Source organism: Megalops cyprinoides, chromosome 1, assembly GCF_013368585.1.
Source record: "Megalops cyprinoides isolate fMegCyp1 chromosome 1, fMegCyp1.pri, whole genome shotgun sequence".
NCBI classification, from domain to species: Eukaryota; Metazoa; Chordata; class Actinopteri; order Elopiformes; family Megalopidae; genus Megalops; species Megalops cyprinoides.
In genome coordinates, this window is record NC_050583.1 from 19,097,297 (window position 1) to 19,113,366 (window position 16,070).

General features: G+C 42.0%; 1 protein-coding gene and 1 long non-coding RNA gene across 3 annotated transcripts in view; both read left to right on the forward strand.

Moving 5' to 3' along the window:
- Window positions 1-1,271: 1,271 nt before the first annotated feature.
- Window positions 1,272-5,538, forward strand: LOC118787056. Its single transcript, XR_005005361.1, has 3 exons — window positions 1,272-1,356; window positions 2,912-3,058; window positions 3,903-5,538. It is a non-coding gene; the product is annotated as an uncharacterized LOC118787056 (long non-coding RNA).
- Window positions 5,539-8,629: 3,091 nt separating this feature from the next.
- LOC118775385 (SEC14-like protein 1) overlaps window positions 8,630-16,070 on the forward strand; it is a 29,749-nt gene continuing 22,308 nt past the window's right edge. For both annotated transcript variants that reach the window (XM_036525289.1, XM_036525297.1), the window contains exons 1-2: window positions 8,630-8,998; window positions 11,042-11,133. In XM_036525289.1, the coding sequence (XP_036381182.1) occupies window positions 11,071-11,133 (63 nt within the window). In that variant the 5' untranslated portion in view covers window positions 8,630-8,998; window positions 11,042-11,070. The remainder of the gene's footprint in view (window positions 8,999-11,041; window positions 11,134-16,070) is intronic.

The window sequence follows — 16,070 nt, forward strand, 5'->3', positions numbered from 1 at the left end:
AATGAACATCGACTGTAAGACCGTGATTTCTTACACAGCGTTTAAAAAAATCTAATCTCTTCACGGAATTTGATACTATTTACAACAGACCCAGTTTAATGAGGGCACTCATTAACTGGCATCAGGAGTTTCCAAATCTTACTAGCTAGCCAGTGTAACGCATTTGGATCCATGGTGTACTTTCTGTAAAAAAGGATTCATTATGCCGAATATTCAATGGCCCGAATATGACAAGCATGGTCTTAATATATGTGAAGGCAGACTATGACCCGATTGTCAAAATTTAATGAAACTGAGCAGTGAGTCTTCCTGTTCTCATTAAAAGAACCTGGCAAAACCGTTTACCTGAAAAGGGATGATGGTATAATGGAATGGAACATGGAGTAATTTGGTGGCATTATGGAATAACGTCAATTCCCATGTGGTACAAAGTGAGAAATCTGTCCTCAACTCCAGTGCAAATTATCTATAGCATCAACGAAAGCCTTAATTCTGAACGAGACAATATTGAGTGAGAAAATACTGACAAGTTACCGACGCCACCGATTGGCAATACTTCCACGATTTTGTGAATTGGTAGCTAATATTTTCTCTACTTTTTACGTTAGCTAAGAAGGGCTTAAATTGTAGCTAATGATCGACAATATCAAAACGGTTTAACGAAAATTATCTTCTCGTTCACAGCATCACTTGGAACGATTTGGTAATTTCGGTTGGCTAACTAATAACACCAACAGATTATTGGTCGGAAATACAACAGAATCCGCTAACCCGGTCTGCCAGGTTTGGCATAATTATTCTGCCTAGTTGGTAGTGATTTCGCACTGACTTGTGTGACTGAAATGGCAATATTTTGGTTTCCTTACTGAAATCGCGTCAATTTAACAAAATAAAACGTGCATTTTAGTCATCAATTTCGACACTCGTTCCTGCGCAGAAATAGCCGCGGTTTGTTTCCACAGTTAGCAGTTTATTGTAAGTTAACACTTGGCAGTGTGGTGTTTTAGTGCTTTTCCCAAAGCGAACCTGTCGGAAATCGGTTTTAATAGCATGTAACATGATTTCAGCTTTTCATGTGACGTCACTTGAAATCAGACTAGCAACCCTGTCGAAGAGGCCGACTGTAGTTTAGCATAAAGACACGCTTCTTTAGCGCTTTTCTGTTTCGTATTCAACCAGCGCTCGCTACGCCCCTGCCCCTTTCCGCTCATTGGTGGAACATCAGTTTTAAGGGACGCGTCATCTCACCCGGAAGAACGTGGCGGCGGGAGCGCACAGCTAGAAGGTCGAGCGGAGCTGAGAAGACGAATGTTTTCCCGTTTCTTTTGCATTTCATGGCAAGATGTTCATCGAAGGGTAAGGTGAAACATTCGATCGAACATGAATGCATTTGTCAGTGTCGTGCGATTTGGAACTGACTGCAGGTGAGAACTATTAAAAAGCTGGCTAGCAACTGTCTATCTAGGTGCTTGTAGCGTGCTACGTTGCTACTAATTAGCCAGTCACCTTGCTGGCCCATTCAGACAATGATTCCTGGCTAGCCACGCGCTTGCTTTGCGGCCACGGAACTGTAGTTTGCGAGTCTAGTAGGTTATGAGTAAGAATGTCACGCTACGACCGAACAGTAAAAAGCTAACCCGGCTCTGCAAGTGAGTTAGATGGCTACACAAACGTGTTTACAATGCGTCGAACTTTTTGCCTTTTGATTTGTTCGTGTTACGGTCTCCTAGCAAACAATACTAACTAACGCTTCTGGACTTTGATAATGAAGTTAGCTAGACTAGCATAATAATCGATGTTTGTTATTCCATTTAAATTAGCGCTGGTTAGATGGTAAACTGAACTTTTGGAATTGACTATTCGTGTCTTTTGTTATAGGCGGAAGGGGAAGGCTAGTTAGCAAAGTCACAAACGTTAAGTTGTGCTGGCGCAATCTATTGTCCAGAGGGGGGCGCCGTTGTCTTGAATGACGTCAGGTCCGTTTTGTATTTGTACCCACTAATGGTTACGAACGCAAAATGTTTATCTCTATGAGCGCCGTGGGTTGAAATTTAAATCAGAATCCGCCTGGTGTTTGCTTCGAATTCATGTCCACAGCGGTGCAGTTTTGAGACACCTTGTTCAGAAACTGTTCCGCAGTCAACGACTGCGTGTTGAAAGTCGTAATTTTTTTTTTTTTTTTTTTTATTAACCTGCCGCAGTTTCTAGGGAAATTTCTTCCACGTATTTCTAAAATAACTTATGATGTTTGCGCACACGAGGAAGATATTAAGATTAACTATTACTGCTATTTTATTTCAGTAGCCGAAGTTTAAGACTACTTTGTCGCTTTGGCAACTTCGCAAGTTAGTTTCCTGAAATACGATAGTCTTAAATTTGCTTTTCAAGTGTAGTGCCAATACGCTCGACATGTTAATGTTTCGGTAGACTTAAATGTCTTTGTACCGACTTTAATTCTTGAAGCTATAAATATTTAAATTCTTAATGCTTCCAATTCCTAACGTATAAATTTTACAAAACGGCGTTTGGACTAAGGACAGCTTCGCCTGCCGTGTGTGTCTGAAATGTTTCCATTTTTAACTTTACGCTCTGTTGTGGGTTAAGTCTTGACCATGCAGCACCTGCAAAACGTCGATTTGTAGGTGCAAAGCAATTTTAGGATTTTTTCATTTTGTATTTTATGTGATAAATCAGTAACTGCTTTTTCCTTTTGTATCCACTGTCTTTTTCTGTAATACAAACTCCATGACAATGGGATAAGTGTTTTTTTTTTTTTTTTTTTTTTTTTTTTTTTTTTGAACTTTCATCAAGTTGGGTCTACAATTGCATACCTTTGGGGAAGTACAATGGCTTGTGAGTGTAAAAAAAAGACCTGAATATCTTACTGATGGTATGTCATTGATATTTCCAGTCTCAGTGGCCCAGAGGGACTAAGATATCGTGAAGGAATTACTTGAATCGGAGGTGCTGATAATGTGACACTCAGTCTTATGGCATTTATGAAGTGTGCCTGTAGAGATCCATGGGTCCTGATTACATCTCGCAGTGAACCGACCTGGTAAGTTACTTGAATTGATGAGCTAATTTGGTCATGGGTAAGAGCTGCTGTGTAGCCAGACTGGCAGTTTGCTGGAGCTCTCCCTGTCTGACCTAGACTATATCAGAGTGGGCACAGAGAAGTTCATTCTGGCAGTAGCAGGTGTGAGCATGTATTCAGCTGTTTTATGCTCATGTATAATACTGCACACAGTTATATTCATTTATTAAATTCAGTTTTTTTGTCATTGTTTGTGCTGAAGTCTTCCATTTAAGCTTACTGTCCCAATAGCCATTCATGCTTTTGTAAGCATAAATTGTCACCTACAGAATTTGTGTGGGAAAACTCTGGGTGTTGAGAGAATTATCAAACACTGCTGTAAAAACAACTCCTCACAGTTCTGGGTGATTTAGATGGTAAAGACCTCAATGTGCTGCATTCATGACATCTTCTGTGTAAGAAGTTCATTCCATTTTGTTTGTTTTCCTGGAATGGATGATGCCTCCCAAGAATAGCTCTCCATTACATTGCATCATAACAGGAAAAGGGGGAGACCACAAATGGATCCCAAATAGTCAAAATTGACCAAAATGACAACCTATGACCAAAGTAATGGAAGACAAAGGGAAAAGACCGACAGCATATTGTTTCAGTTAGTCAATCTGAACCAATAGTTCAATGAAGTATGAAGGAGGTCATATTATGGACTATATCACTTTGTGTAGGTCATTGAAATATTTAAGTATGAATGGGCACACAATTTTAAATTATTCAGTTTGGAAATGCACCTGATTAGTGCCCTTACTAGGGAGGAAAATGTATTAACATTCCTGATTGTTTCTTGCCATATTTTGATTGTGCATAGAATGGCCTGATCGGGAGAAAATGCCAGTTACCTGCAGCATTAAGGTAAAATGTTGTGCTGTTGGTAAATGTCTTACCTTTGTGTATATTTGCCACATTTTTAATTTTCCTTTGCTGAATGGACTAAATTTTTTCCTGAAGGTATCCCCGACCAGCCTGTTTCAGTGGGGTCCGCTGCACTGTGCCTCCCCTGCTGCTTCTGTAATGGAATGGTAAACTTTCTCAGGCGGCCTCATCAACTGGTTTAACAACCTGCTCAAAGTATTTGTCTTGTCAGTATTTCAGGTAGCTCATGTATGTATCTGTGTGGTGTCCAGGTCATTTTGGAAGAATGGTAAGATTTTTGGTATTGATTACAAAGCTTTACTTTTTTTTTTCCTTTCTTGAATTCACACTCCAGTGATGGGAATTAACGAATTACAAGGAATTTTGTCACCCCTCCTGTGCCTATATCAGTGAGTTCAGTCAGGTAGGTAGAGCAGGGAAAGATGGAAAACATGCAGAGCAGGGGGGCCCCAGGACCAGGATTGAGAATGTGACCTATATCAATGGCCATATGCTAAAAATCTGACAATCGCTTTGCACAATGAAAACTGCTTATTCCAGTCAAGGGTTAGTCATTAAAAGCTATTCATTAGGAGTAGCTTTGATGTGAGTCAGAATGGTCTTCTTTCTCATTTATGTGAGCAGTCACTTGCCTTTGAAATGATCAGCTTGATATGATCAGCCTCTAGCGGCTCAAAGCTGGTTGCATAATTAGAATATCTGTGCAACCCTATGGCCCCGCACCCTAGGTGCTGAAATGTGGGCAGGGCTGTTATGAAATGCACAAATCCCTGTGGATTCAGGGAAGAGATTCAGAAGAGAGAAGTGGAACATGAGTGATGCCTTGATTTGACCTTGCATAAGACATTGCAATTTGTACAAGTACATTTAACATCTGTTACAAGTATGGACATAATTTATGGGTATTCTGGGCAGTCCCTTGTAAATGTGTTTTTGCTCACTGTCAAGTTTTCCAGTCTGGCATTTTTTACCCTTTTTATAATGTGTATATACTGTAAATATATTATGCAATGTCTGCAGTTTGTTGCCTGTTGTACAGGAAGTACTCTGTGTAGTCCACCACTGTCAGCGTCTTTGTTCTGAACACTTGTTTTGTATTAAAACAGGGTTAGGAATGTTAAGTTCCCTGTTCATTGCAAGGAAGCCTGTTGACCACCCAGAGGGAATATGTTTTTTTTGCCAGATTCATTTGAGTGACTAAGTGATTTGATTTTGAATCTGTAAAGCTATCTTCAGGCAGCATAAGTAGAAACAGCCAATAGACATTACCATTCTAAAGCTTTGAGTTTTCAATGTAGGTCAAATTCAGGAGCTGCTAAGGGGGGTTTGAAGCAAATTAAATTAATACTGAAGGGCTGTGCCACATGAGACCTTAATGGAGTGAAAGGGGTGATAATAAATGAGCATGTTTGGATGACGAGCAGGACTCTGGCCTATGGATCATTGGCTCTACAGGGTGCACTACATATATACAGATTTCTTTATAAGCAGTTAAGTGGAATTTCAAATGAATGGATAAAATGAACATTTGTTTATTTTTTTTCATATGAGTTGTCATTTGCTACATTCAAACATGGACCAAAATGTATTTGAATGTACAGTATTTGTAGACAGTCTCTTTAATAAAAATGACTTTTGTCACGGTGCAAAATTTCTTGAACCTCCCACATTACATTGTCATTGAGTGGACTACTCATCCAGAACAACATACAAAATGCATCTAACAGAGTCGCATGAAAAGTTGGAAAAACAGGACACCGCTACCCACATATGAAAAATTTTCAGTGCCAAACAGTGCTAAGATCGCAAGTGCGGTCCTAGGTCCACAGGTACATGCAACACAGTATAAACAAGGACTGTGCTATCCCCAGTACCATGCTAGCATATATCTTGAAGTACATTTCCAACATTCCTCCATGGAATTACAGGAGGAAGAGGAACAAAAGAACACACTTAGGTAGGGGGGCTGAGGTGTAGCCTGAAGAGGTGGGTCTTCGGTTTGTAATGGAAGATGGCAAGTGTCTGCACTGTTCGGACTGCAACAGGAAGTTCAATTAGCTATGGGGGTGCATTGCACCCTCAGTTGTCTCCTTATATCCCTATGTCTACATAGTATTTATCACTTTTTGAGCACCCCTGAGGATTGTAATTGCATCCTTCTGTATTTTCTACTGGTGCCAAGCCTGGGTGGAAGAGAACCAGGGCTTAGACTGGGAGTTGGATTGAGTAGGTGAGGAAGGGGTGGATTCTGATCTGTGAGAATAACCTGCAAGTCTAAAGAGTATCAACAACAGATGAGAGGGAGGACAGGAGAGAGGATGCAGAAGAGTCGGGTCACACATCTAAGACTATATGCGTGTAAGCAAAGTAGCCACAGAGGAAAGGGTAAAAGGGGAGAGGCTGTTGAGATTACAGCAATAGGTGACAACCTTTTCCGGGCTCAGGTTGCAGGGGGTTTTTCCTCAGTACACCTCAATGTAATCTGTCAATTGTCCAAATCTGTCAACCCTGTCAATTGCACGGTTTGACTGTACTGTAATGCCCAATTTCTCACTTTCTGAGTAGTCTTGAGTAGACTATCCTAAGATTTGGTCTTCTAAAGGGGAATGTAATGTCATCACCAAACCCTTTTGCACAGATTGACAACAGCAAGCTGATGCAAAGTACTAAGTGCATATGAAGATACCTGTGAGATATTGTCTTTTGAGGTAATTATTTTAGAAGGTGCACTTGAAACCTTATTTCAAACTACATATGTACTGCTGGACATCACTACAGTAGAAAATATGAAATGCTGAAAAACACTTTGAAAGACAATTTGTTCTTCGTAACTACAGGAACAAGGAAGACTATATAACTCTTTCGTAACAATGTGGAATGCATCATTTCTCTCTTGTGAATATTGTCCATATAAGATGAAGTGCAGTCTACAATGCAGAAAGATAAATTAATGTATACATAATTATTACTACACAAGCATTAAAAATAGCATGAGGTAATAAAAAAAAACCTGGGACAAGATGCCTAGGGATTAAAGCTGGTGAGGGAAGATGTTTTGGGGCCTATACCTGGGAACACAGGCATAAACCATTAGTTGTCTTCTGAAATTTTGTCTGGCTCAGGTGAGTCAACCTCTCCATTGGCTGAATGATGAAAAATTGATCAACCAAAGGGGTTGGTCAAAAAGCCAGGTGTAAGACCCAAATGCAATTGAAGTTACTATACAACCATTTATAAAGAAACGGTCACTGTTTCACAGGTAGGTAGGCCCGCCTGCTGTTGCTTTGGAACATTGCTGTGGTGGGAACCCTATAAACCCTGCCATAAAATCACCTTTCTACTATGGCAGTATGTTGACATCAAGAAATGAGGTGTGTGACCAGCTGTAAGTGTAGTCTATTGAAGAGGAGGAGGATCTGGAGAAGCCTTATTTACCTTCTATTCAGGTTTTTCCAGACTGGCAGGTGTTATTTCCCTATCCATGGTCATCAGGTGTAGCAGGGTGAATGGCTGTTGTGGAAGGAATTGGCCAGGCAAGAGCTACCCCAACACATCAAGTGCTTTCACTAAACCCCGTACAGTAGATGTGTGTTGCAGGATGGTGACAAAGCTCATCATGCACTTGAAATAGGATGTGCTGATCTTGTTTTATATTCATGTGATTTTAGCTTATCATAGTTAATTACAGAAACAGCAGTGTTTCCTAAAAGCAAGGAGGTTTACAGGAAGTTCCTATAACTGGCTTGAACTGAGGAGCACAGTATATTTCACATATGTATGAAATTAGCAAGCTTAACATATTCTCTGCATTTCACAGACAGTCTACCCTATATCTTGGTGTGCTCATTATGTAACTTTTAACCTTAAGAACCTATGACGCACAACATGTATGAGCACGTGCAAGCAACATTAACCATGACCGTCGAGGAACTTTATTTTCTTGTCTTATGCGGCTTCTGCTAGTTCACGGTGAAGCCATTTATCATACATTATTTGGGAAACATATAGGTGGGCTTAAAATTTGCACTCGAAAGCAGAAAGTTGTAACTTGAAAGCTGTCAGCATGGAGATGCCTTTAATTGTATTTATGTTTCTTTGATCTTTATTCCAATTCTATTTTAAATATGCTTGGGCATAGGTGCCTTGTAATGTCCATGTAATCTATAACGAGCAAGATCAATCATTTTATGAATAAAAATGTTTTTAATCTCTCTTGGAAAGAATTGGCTGTCCCAAAGTAAGAGATATTGGAAAACGTAACACGGCTAAGTAGTATTAAGGACAAACTAAAACTAAAATTATCAACGTCTTTTCTACATACCCTTGTGTTTTCTACTTACGTTTTGTGAGCCTGTATTTGCATAATAAATGGATGCTCTGGGGGTTTACGCTCATTGTTTTCATCTAGTTTTATCACCTTTGAAATGCTTGACTTAAATATTTACTATAAATGTTTCCTTTAAAACGTATGTGTTCACCCTTTAACACGTAAATATGCTGCTATTCCAGGTCCTCCTAACTTTCTAGCAAGCCGTCAAAAATGGTGCTACGCGTTCACATTCACTACGGCAGAGCTACGTTACCACGTTACACAAGCTAGATGTTGTCTTACGTGCTCGTCCCCGCGGTAGGGACGCTCATGTTACGAAAAAAAGCGGAAGAGGAGGAGAATAATCAGTCAACGCGAGGGGGTGTAAGACTGTTTTTAAAAGCAGCTAACGTTGACCAGATTCGATTAGGTACGATTCCAGTGTTAGTAAAAGGAGCACGTCCTCCTCCTGTAATCAAACTTTATTGTTTCATCCGAAACCTAAAATCCAGCGTTAGCTTCCCCATCCATTCATAGGCTGCTTTGCGTGAGAAGCTGCTGTTGTCGGCAGCCAGCCCTGAGATGTGTGTGTGTGACAACACCGGCGATGAAGAGACCAGAATGTACTCGGAATAAGTGGTAGCGTTGGAGGAAACGAAGTGGAAACTATTCAAGGGGAACGATCTGATCTTCGAAGAAATTTCATCAGTACGCCTCAGTAGGTGGGTTCAGTAAATTGCAATTCATTTATACATGTACCGGTCAGTTAGGTAGCGTTTGAATTCCTTAGCCATCTTCTGTGTCTAATGGGGTGCCGATGTTAGCCGGAGTGGCTAACTCGCCACCCAGCTGGGAAATCAACAGCAAGCTAGCTAACTTTGTCCAACGCTAGTTATCTAGAAGGGTAACGTTACCTCTGGTAGATGCGCAGTGTTGGGAGCTAACTAGGTAACTATGGTTAACGTTATTGTTGTTTCAACAGGACGTTTTTATCCTGTGCGGTTCAGTGCTGAAAGGCTATTTTCATTGGTCGTTGGACTGGAGTGAAACGTAACGTTGAAGTAACTCGTAGTAGTGGACAGCCGTTCTCTGTAACAGCCGTTCTCTGTAGGAGTATAGAGTTTCGAGTCAATCGGCAAGTTTTGCTGCTGGGTTGGATAACTGGAGCAGCCAGCTAGTCTAGCTACTGAACGTCATTAGCTTCCTTTTCTTTAAAACATCCATTTCTGAAGGGGAAAGCCCTTTACCCGGGACTCATCTTTTCATGTTGCGTATCATATATCAAGTGTTCCTACGTTAAATCATTACCGATTCTCTCACACTAATTTATAGACCAAGTTACGTTTTCGTAATATGGCTTAAAAGTAGAATGGCGTGCAACCAGTTTTTTGGGGGAACCAAATGTTTTAGTTTACAGTACAAACTTATTGTTTTGTTCCAGCTGTTAAAATAAGAAATGCGTTTTGTAAACTATTTCGAGTGGTAAACTTAACGGCTGTTTTGTTCTGACGCATTTCTGCTATGGTGAATAAACTTTAAAAGTCAATTCAAGTCATAATTCTGATTAGTTGATATTACAGATAAATGCAGAGATTGTTTTGCCCATAAATTAGGATTTTAAATGCCTTTCTTTTTTCATTAATGTAGCTGGGAACAGGCATTATGTAACGAGGGCGGTGGATATGTGTAATAATCTGTCGGGTTTCAGTATGTTAAAAAGCAATACCAGGATCTACTGTACAAGAGAGACCATAATGTAAACAAATAATGCATTTGCCTTGAGGAATAGTCAAAACTATTTACATTGTCTAGTATAGGTGCACTAGTCACTGAAATTTCCCCTTACGCATTTTTTAAATAATGCGTATCAACTGGGAATTTGTGAATTTGTAAGAAACAAGGATTTGGCTCTCAACATCTTTTTGTGCAGAAAATCTCTTATTATGGGGGGAAAAATGAAATCAACAAACAGCGCTGGCCACGGTACGTTGCATAATCTCCCAGCTATATCTCTGCATTCTGGACTGATCTGTTACTTCCATCAGGACATCATGGAGCACAAACAGTCTGGCTCTGACAGCCGCCCTTACCTGGAAACTCTTGGAATGAGGTGGAATTCCTCATGCAGGCTCAAGCTTGTCCAGGCTTTGTTGTACTTGTTAGGGACCGCAGTTCATTAGAAACATCTGCTATGCAGGAGGTCACCGCCTCATAATAAAGCCACTCAGTGCGACTTTCTGCTTATAGTTGTATTTTTTCCTGGACCCTTCACTTTACATTCGTAAAGTATGTGCAGTGCCAATTGATGTGGATTTTTTTTAAATTCAGAGGTGGAGGGAAGGGTGTCACATTCTGTTGATGAGACCAGCTGTAGCTACAAGTGAACATTCTGAATTCCTTTGTGCTGGCCAGCAAGGCAGACACTGTATGCTTTATCTTCTCACCAACGCTGTGCTTGCACGCAGATGACACTCTCCACAGTATCTTCCCACGGACTCTTTGCTTGCGACACATATGACACTGTCAACAGTATCTCACCATAGATATATTCCTTGCACGGAGGTTTAGTATCTACTTCCCCATGTACCTCTGTCCTTTGCAGCACTCCTAGTCCTTTTCACTGACTCCACTCAATGACAATGCTTTAGTATAGCTGTTGACCTGGGTCATCCTGGCACAGTTTAGAATTCCCTGTAATATGTATTATCTTGTACTGTGTCGTTAAAGTAAACTAATCCTGGCTTCTTCTTCTCTGTCTTTTTAAGCTGCGAGCACCGTTGGAAAGACTGCCACCATGGTGCAGAAATATCAGTCCCCGGTGCGGGTCTATAAGCAACCCTTCGAGCTGGTGATGGCGGTGAGTGTCTTCTGCTTTCACTCAAGGTTTTCCCTTTGCTCTCTAATACTGTGCGAGTTCATGAGTTTATGAGTCTGCAATGAGGCATATTTGACAACATCGTTTTCATTTGGGGATGGGGTTAATTGGGGAATCTGGCACACCAGAGATATTTCAAAGGAAACAACTGGTGATGACCAACACAGAGTGGCTCTGTGAAACATTAAGCTGGCCTTGTCAGCACTTTTTTTCCATCTGTGTATGGATCATTGTTGTGTGAGTAGAACTTGGTGTACTAGCAGTTAGATATGTAACTGGGGTACATTCTTAGACCATCTTTAAGCCATTGTTCTTGTCTTGCCTGCCAGCCCTATACATTGCATTACATGAAACTGTCTGAGCTTTTGAATAAGTCTTCCATTCTCATGCTGCGACTATAGAAGACACTATGCATTCTGCTGTGTGCTTGCCTCTGAACACTTGCATTTGTTAATATGAAATGAGAGGCGGTTATGTTTTACACAGCTTTCAGAGCTGAGTCGGTGATGGCCCATTTGCAATGTAAAAAATTCAGCACACGCTCAGGCTTTTAGCGACTGCGGCCTCTAGCAATGCACCAGCAGGTCGTCATGCTTGTGGGATAGGGTCTCTTACCATAAGGACCAGTGAAGCAGGCACTCGCGCCTTGCCTCTTTGTGGCTGCTGGGGGAGGGTCTGGGCTGCCGTTTGAACGTTCAAGTTTGACTTACTGTTGTATTACTGATTGTGAAAACCCAGAGATGATTCAGACCCTGAGAGTCATCAGTTAAGGTCCCAAGAGGTTGACCTTTATACCAGTTTCTCTTTCACTAAGTGCCCCTCAGGGCCTGTGTGACATTTCTTGATCGCCATCCTGTCCCTTCACTTGTGGAACACAGAAAACTCATTCATACGTGCTTGTTGTCCCTCCAGTCTCGGGTAACAGAAGTATGAGACACATTAAAAAAAAATAGATTTCATGGGAATAATTTCTCTTGTTTTTGTTCCATAAAAATGGCAGGTCACATCCCTGGTATTCCCTTTTCGGTTATTAGTGAGAAGAGTAGCAAGGTTGTTCAGGAGTTTTTTTTTATGCCCTTTCTACACTTCTGTTGTTGATTCTTTGACCTCTGAAAGCAGGCAAATATTATGAGGCTGCTGCTCTTTTACTGTTAATGTGTCATTACATTGCAGTCTGATTCCATTGCAGGGGAGAATAAAAACACAAAAGCAAGAATAGTTGACCGTGGTATTTTAATTTAATTTTCTCCCCAGTACACCTGTGACTGGGAGCTAAAATGTACTGCATTGCAAAAGATGCCTCTCAGTCTGGCTGGGATGCACCCTGGTCACCAGGGCAGCAAAGCGGAGGATGGAGACTAGGCCGAATTATAGGATTCAGTTGCATCTGCTGATCCCCTTAATGGTGATTGTGTTTGTCTGCTCCCCAGACCGCATAGCATGGTGTAAAAACATGGGTGGGGACGGCACCTAGTCATCACAGGCATAGCAGTCTGACGTCAGTGCGTCTGCCACAGGGATTGAGAGCAAAGTAGGGCTGGTGGATGTGCAGCCATGTACCTGTCTCCTGAAGGTGGGCCCCCTCACCTGATCTGTAGCCTGCACGTGTGTTCATTGAGGCTCTGCCTGGTGGGGTTTTGTGTGTTGACTCGCCATGCACGGATACACAATTTTATCCAATTGTCCAATTTTTTGGCATGTTTTTGAGTACCTTTATTTTGTTGCTTTATGTTGATACTTTTCTTTTCTTTCATACATAATGCCAGGTCTGAACTAAGGGAAGCTCCTTGTTGAAGTAATTTACGGTTGGCTGCTGTAGTTTAAAAATACATAAAACAAAAAATACTTCTTTTTTATGTGTTGAAAGGAAAGTGCCCATTCGGGGCACTTATTGATGTTACTGTTAAGCAGAGACTGTGAAGTATTTTTTCAAAACTTGAAGTATGTGGCTGTTTCTTTACCTCCAGGGAAGTGTTTTTCCTGTTCTTTAAGAAGAAAGTGCTTCCACTCTTTTTGTATTTTAATTTTCAAAAGAGGAACTGATGTGGCCTGGCATATCAGCACAGAAACCATTCAAAACAAACAATATTCTGAGCCCAGAAAAATAGGCCTGTAGTACTGTTACTATGGAGTGTTCTGAAGTGAAACCATGTGACTGTCCCATGTTGAGAGCTTGTGGAACCACAGTCTAAGAGATGAAACAAAAAGGCCTTTCTGAGAAAGTCAACAGCTAAATGCTGCACAGCAATAGGAAATGGACACTTCCTCTTAAGCACGCAGGAACTAAACTGATGTTGCGTGTCTGGCAGACTGACTGTACATGTTTGGTTTCCCACCACAGTCTAGGTGGCTGAGGAGTGTCGTGCCTACCCCTCAGACCGGTAGTGTGCAACACCACTTTGTGTTTTAAATACCCTCTGTTTACCTTTAAGACAGTTAGCGGTGCAGCTAGAAAGCTAATACTTTCCGTAGTGTCTCGGAGGGGAAAACAACAAAACAAAGCAATGGCTGCAATCACTGATTCTGGTGTATCCACCTCTGACTCTGTGCTGGTTGTGCTGCAATAACAGGAAATTGGGCTGATAGTGTTGTTTCTGTAATAATGCCGCTCCGGTCACGGAGCTCATTACGAGCGGTCCTCGGGGGAGATGGGGAATGCTGTGCACTCCCCTGCTTTTGTTGTTTCAGGTTGAAGCTGCGCCCCCCACCCCCCCTGAGAGAAAGGATTTAAAGCCGTGAGTCTAGAGTGACCTTTCGATGGAAGGCAGATTAATCCGCCAGGACTGAGTACTGCACGTTCCAAATTGAGTGCTCTCTAAAGGACATGCTTTCACGGTTTTCCGCAAATCTGGATTGCAGGGTGGAAGCGGTACGTTGTTCTGTTTACTTTAAGCAGCCCTCCTGTTCCACACGCAATGTAGATCCTTCCTCTTAACCAAGGGAGTGTGGAGTCCTGTCAGCCAGCAATGTGGCAAATACAGGATCTTTTCAACCCCTCTGGCAAAAACGGCAGTTTTTCCAGGAATCGTTTGATCAGATATTTCTCAGCTTAATGCCGCCTGATCCGAAAAGATTGGCATTTGGGGCGGAAGCGACAGATTGAAAAAAATCTGTGGCTGTTATGGAGCGGAGTAAGCAGTTAGATTAGGATGGTTAGATTAGCAGAGAAAAGATCCCCCCACCCGCCCAACCAGCAGATCCTAACTGGAATTTCGGACATGCAGATCAGGGGCCCCATACAGTAAACTCTACTTTCCCTCTGAAAGGTCTCATGCTTAACCCTTCCCTGCTACTCATTTCAGAGGAGGGCTGGGGGATTTGGTCAGGGGGTTTGTGTGAGTCGCTCATCCCTGAGGGCAGGGGGGGGGCAGTGGGGGTGGCGGAAGTGCTGTGTAAAATGGCATGACTTTAGCCATGACATAACGCAGTTATACAGCTAATCGCCCTTCAGTGGTCCTTCACTGGCCCCTGGGTATTTGCAAATGCTGATGTCAGTTATGATTTTTTTTTTCTTTTTTAGCCTCATCCAGGATATAGCCTAATCCACTTCTTTAGCAGGCCGTTTGCTCTGTCACTGCGGTAATATTCCACAGCTGCAAGATCATTGTGGTTTGCTGTAATGTTTTGACTGCAACTCGGCATGTAAACCCACATGGATCCCCTTTCAGCTACGCAGTTACTGAGCGCTCTTTGGAGCTGGACATATAATGTTACCTAAAACAACAGACGCAGCTGGGCCCATTTACCACGTCAAATGAAAGGGCACCACCGAAGGTTTTGTTTGGTGTGACATTATCTCGTCACGCAGTTCTGTTTTATTGCTGGAGAAAAGGAAGCATAGATGCACGTTGAATACAAGCCGAAGGCGCCCGAAAGCGGTGCCGCAGACCACAGACAGTTCTGTTCCCCACTGCCAAAAATATGTCCATCAATGACCGGGTGATACCGGTAGCCTTTCCCTTTTGAGGTTGCAGTTGTGCAACGTTTTACACTGTGTTTACCAACCTAGCATTTGTTTCACATTGAGGGCCAGCGTTGTTGCTCATTCTCTCTAATCAGACTAATAAGAGTTAACTAATACTACATGATTTTTAAAGTTTGATCTATGAGAAGCCACTACGGTGGGGTTTTATCAGTGTGGGGGGCTACCTCTCTTTGCTGTCAGAATGTAAAATTCAAGTAGAATTCACAACACAATCATTGTAACTTGCTGTATATGTGTAATACCAGCATTGTACCTTATACCATGCAATACTGGGTGGGGGGGGGGGGGGGTCTTGTGCACAAAATACCAAACAGCAAGAGAAGACTAACATCACTTGGGTTAACAAATTAAATGGCTTTCTTTTCCACACACACGCACATGCAGCAAAATGACTCACATACCCAGTGTTGCATTCTTAGCTTGCAGTCGTTGGTCGCTTTGTGTTTGTCTACATAATAGAAAGATATGCATTACATCTTTTCCAGTATGCCATCCGTTCAAGTCGGTGTGTTTTTTTTCCCCATGTGTTTTGCAAGACAGTTTGTAAATTGTGTTCTTTCTCAGTTGGAGAGCAATTAGTCTGTTGAGCATGAAGCCTGTGATTATCTCAGACGGCACTGTTATTTTGCTTTCATTTTCCTTCGGTCTGCACAGTGGCACCGCAAGCCGCCGCTGCTTCTCAGAAGTCAGCAGTTGGTGCTTCGACACTTGACGTCACGGTAAACCGTTGTAACTGGTACTACCATGCAACCTTCCAAGGTAGTCTCCACACCCTGCATATTTTCCTCATAAGCAAACTCTGGGGCATCTATCGGGAACAAACTGTGCTACCGTTCAGCAGAGCCCACAGCGAATCCAAGGGAATATTTATTTACTCCTCTGTTTATTTATGCAGCGGCACATCTGTCTGGGCAAGGTGTCGACGGCCTCCGTT